The sequence below is a fragment of the Sinocyclocheilus rhinocerous genome, unplaced genomic scaffold (assembly GCF_001515625.1).
Source record: "Sinocyclocheilus rhinocerous isolate Xijiao unplaced genomic scaffold, SAMN03320098_v1.1 scaffold2570, whole genome shotgun sequence".
In the NCBI taxonomy this organism is placed as follows: domain Eukaryota; kingdom Metazoa; phylum Chordata; class Actinopteri; order Cypriniformes; family Cyprinidae; genus Sinocyclocheilus; species Sinocyclocheilus rhinocerous.
This window is the reverse complement of record NW_015629500.1, coordinates 196,034-197,741: the sequence shown is the minus strand read 5'-3', so window position 1 is coordinate 197,741 and position 1,708 is coordinate 196,034. Positions and strand designations below refer to the sequence as shown.

The following is a 1,708-nucleotide window of genomic DNA, read 5'->3' as shown; positions in this document are numbered from 1 at the left end:
ATATTCCCTGATTTTATTACATTTTATTGAATGTCTGACGGTGTTGACAAAAAGTGGGGACGCAACTTTAAAATCTTATGAAACATGCATGTGTCATTAAAAAACAACCTTGCTTTGGGAGATATTATTAAGTGTTGCTTTTGATAAAACAAGCTTTTTTTCATTAAAAATACATTTTTATCCGTTTTATTGCATATGAATGATTGAACCCTTCTCTGTGGACACACTGTTTTAGTTGTAGTGAGAGGACATTAAGAAACATAGATTTGGTATAATAATGAGAAAATTAAATTGAAGGTGATAATTGTGTTAAATACATTCTATTATTTATCCCTCATGACATTTAAAATTGAAAATATTTTTATTTTTAAAACTAATAGCAGTTACCCTTGCTGGACCTGTTTTGTCCCATGTCTCAAGAATGATAACAAAAAGTTTTAAATTCAGTTTGGAAGGCAAATTCTTCCAGTGGTAATTGGGTGAAAATAAGAAGTTAATCCCACACTGAAATTGGTTTAATCTATATGTTGGCCAATATGTTTGACGTTCAATTTACATCAAATCAACGTAATGTCAAGTTTTTGACATCAGTTTGATTCGCATATTTGACCTGTTTTTTGACGTCAATTTGATGTCTTTTCAACATCAATTGCCCACTGGGTAGCTTTAGTAACTTGTATTTTTGCAGCAAGAATTATAGCATAATATGTCTCATTTTCACTATGGCAGCGGTGGTGATTGGCTCTCCATGTGTTTAGACCTTTTCCGTTTATGTTTCATAACATATTTTATAGAAAAAACGGTTGCACTGAGGAGCCACATGGTTTTATCTTAAAGGTATTAACTACGGTTATTATAAATACAATGGTATAATAACTATGCTATAACTATGGTATAGATTCATACTGATCAGCAAGACTTTCTTTTATTAAAACATGAATTTAATGGGCTATCGAGCCGTATAATGTTAACGCTAAAGGTACATATTATAATGAATCGTGTCAGCTGTGCTAACGTTAGCCAACTAGCTCACACAAACTCAGGCCTCGCTCTTTAAAACAGCAGCTGCTAATAATATGAATACCTACAAACCTCCACATGATCTGTGTCCTCTGCTGCTTTATCCTCTCTAACACAATGCTGACACTTTAATAGTGTCATTTTGAGCAGCTGAACAAAACCGAAGAGCTAAACTTCGCAATCGGTTCTATAAGTTAACCGTCCTACGCAAAACTCTCGCGAGATTTACATGGATTTATTTGGAAGCCACCGCGCGCGTTTTCAAATTGATAAAGATTATTGGGTTCAAGAACCATGGTAAAAAGGCTTTACTTTGCAATAGCATTTGGTAACATTAATTTACAGACATACACATTTTCACACACACAAACATGTTTTATAAAATAATAACGAGAAGAAAAAGGCAAAAATTACAGATTTTATTTATTTATTTATTGTGTATTTATTTGGTTGGTTGTTCTTGTCCAATTTATGTTTATGTCGTTTAGGGACAGATACCATTCTAATTTATTTTGTTGAGCTGTTGCTTCTGTCCAGTGTCTTATTTTTGTTTTTTTAATAAATTGGTCTGATTGGGGGTTTTATAACCAACTGAATTAGTTTTAGCTAGATTCTGATTCTCTCAGATTGTTGACAACCTTGTTGCTGATGTTTAAACTTTATACCAAGATATGTGTAGTTCTGAGTG

General features: G+C 32.7%; 1 protein-coding gene across 5 annotated transcripts in view; it reads right to left on the bottom strand.

The window, feature by feature from the left end:
• The window catches only part of LOC107738925 (uncharacterized), an 8,124-nt gene extending 6,896 nt beyond the window's left edge, over window positions 1-1,228 (bottom strand). For all 5 annotated transcript variants that reach the window (XM_016550853.1, XM_016550848.1, XM_016550850.1 and 2 more), the window contains exon 1: window positions 1,093-1,228. In XM_016550853.1, coding sequence (XP_016406339.1) covers window positions 1,093-1,161 — 69 coding nt within the window. In that variant the 5' untranslated portion in view covers window positions 1,162-1,228. The remainder of the gene's footprint in view (window positions 1-1,092) is intronic.
• Window positions 1,229-1,708: the final 480 nt, after the last annotated feature.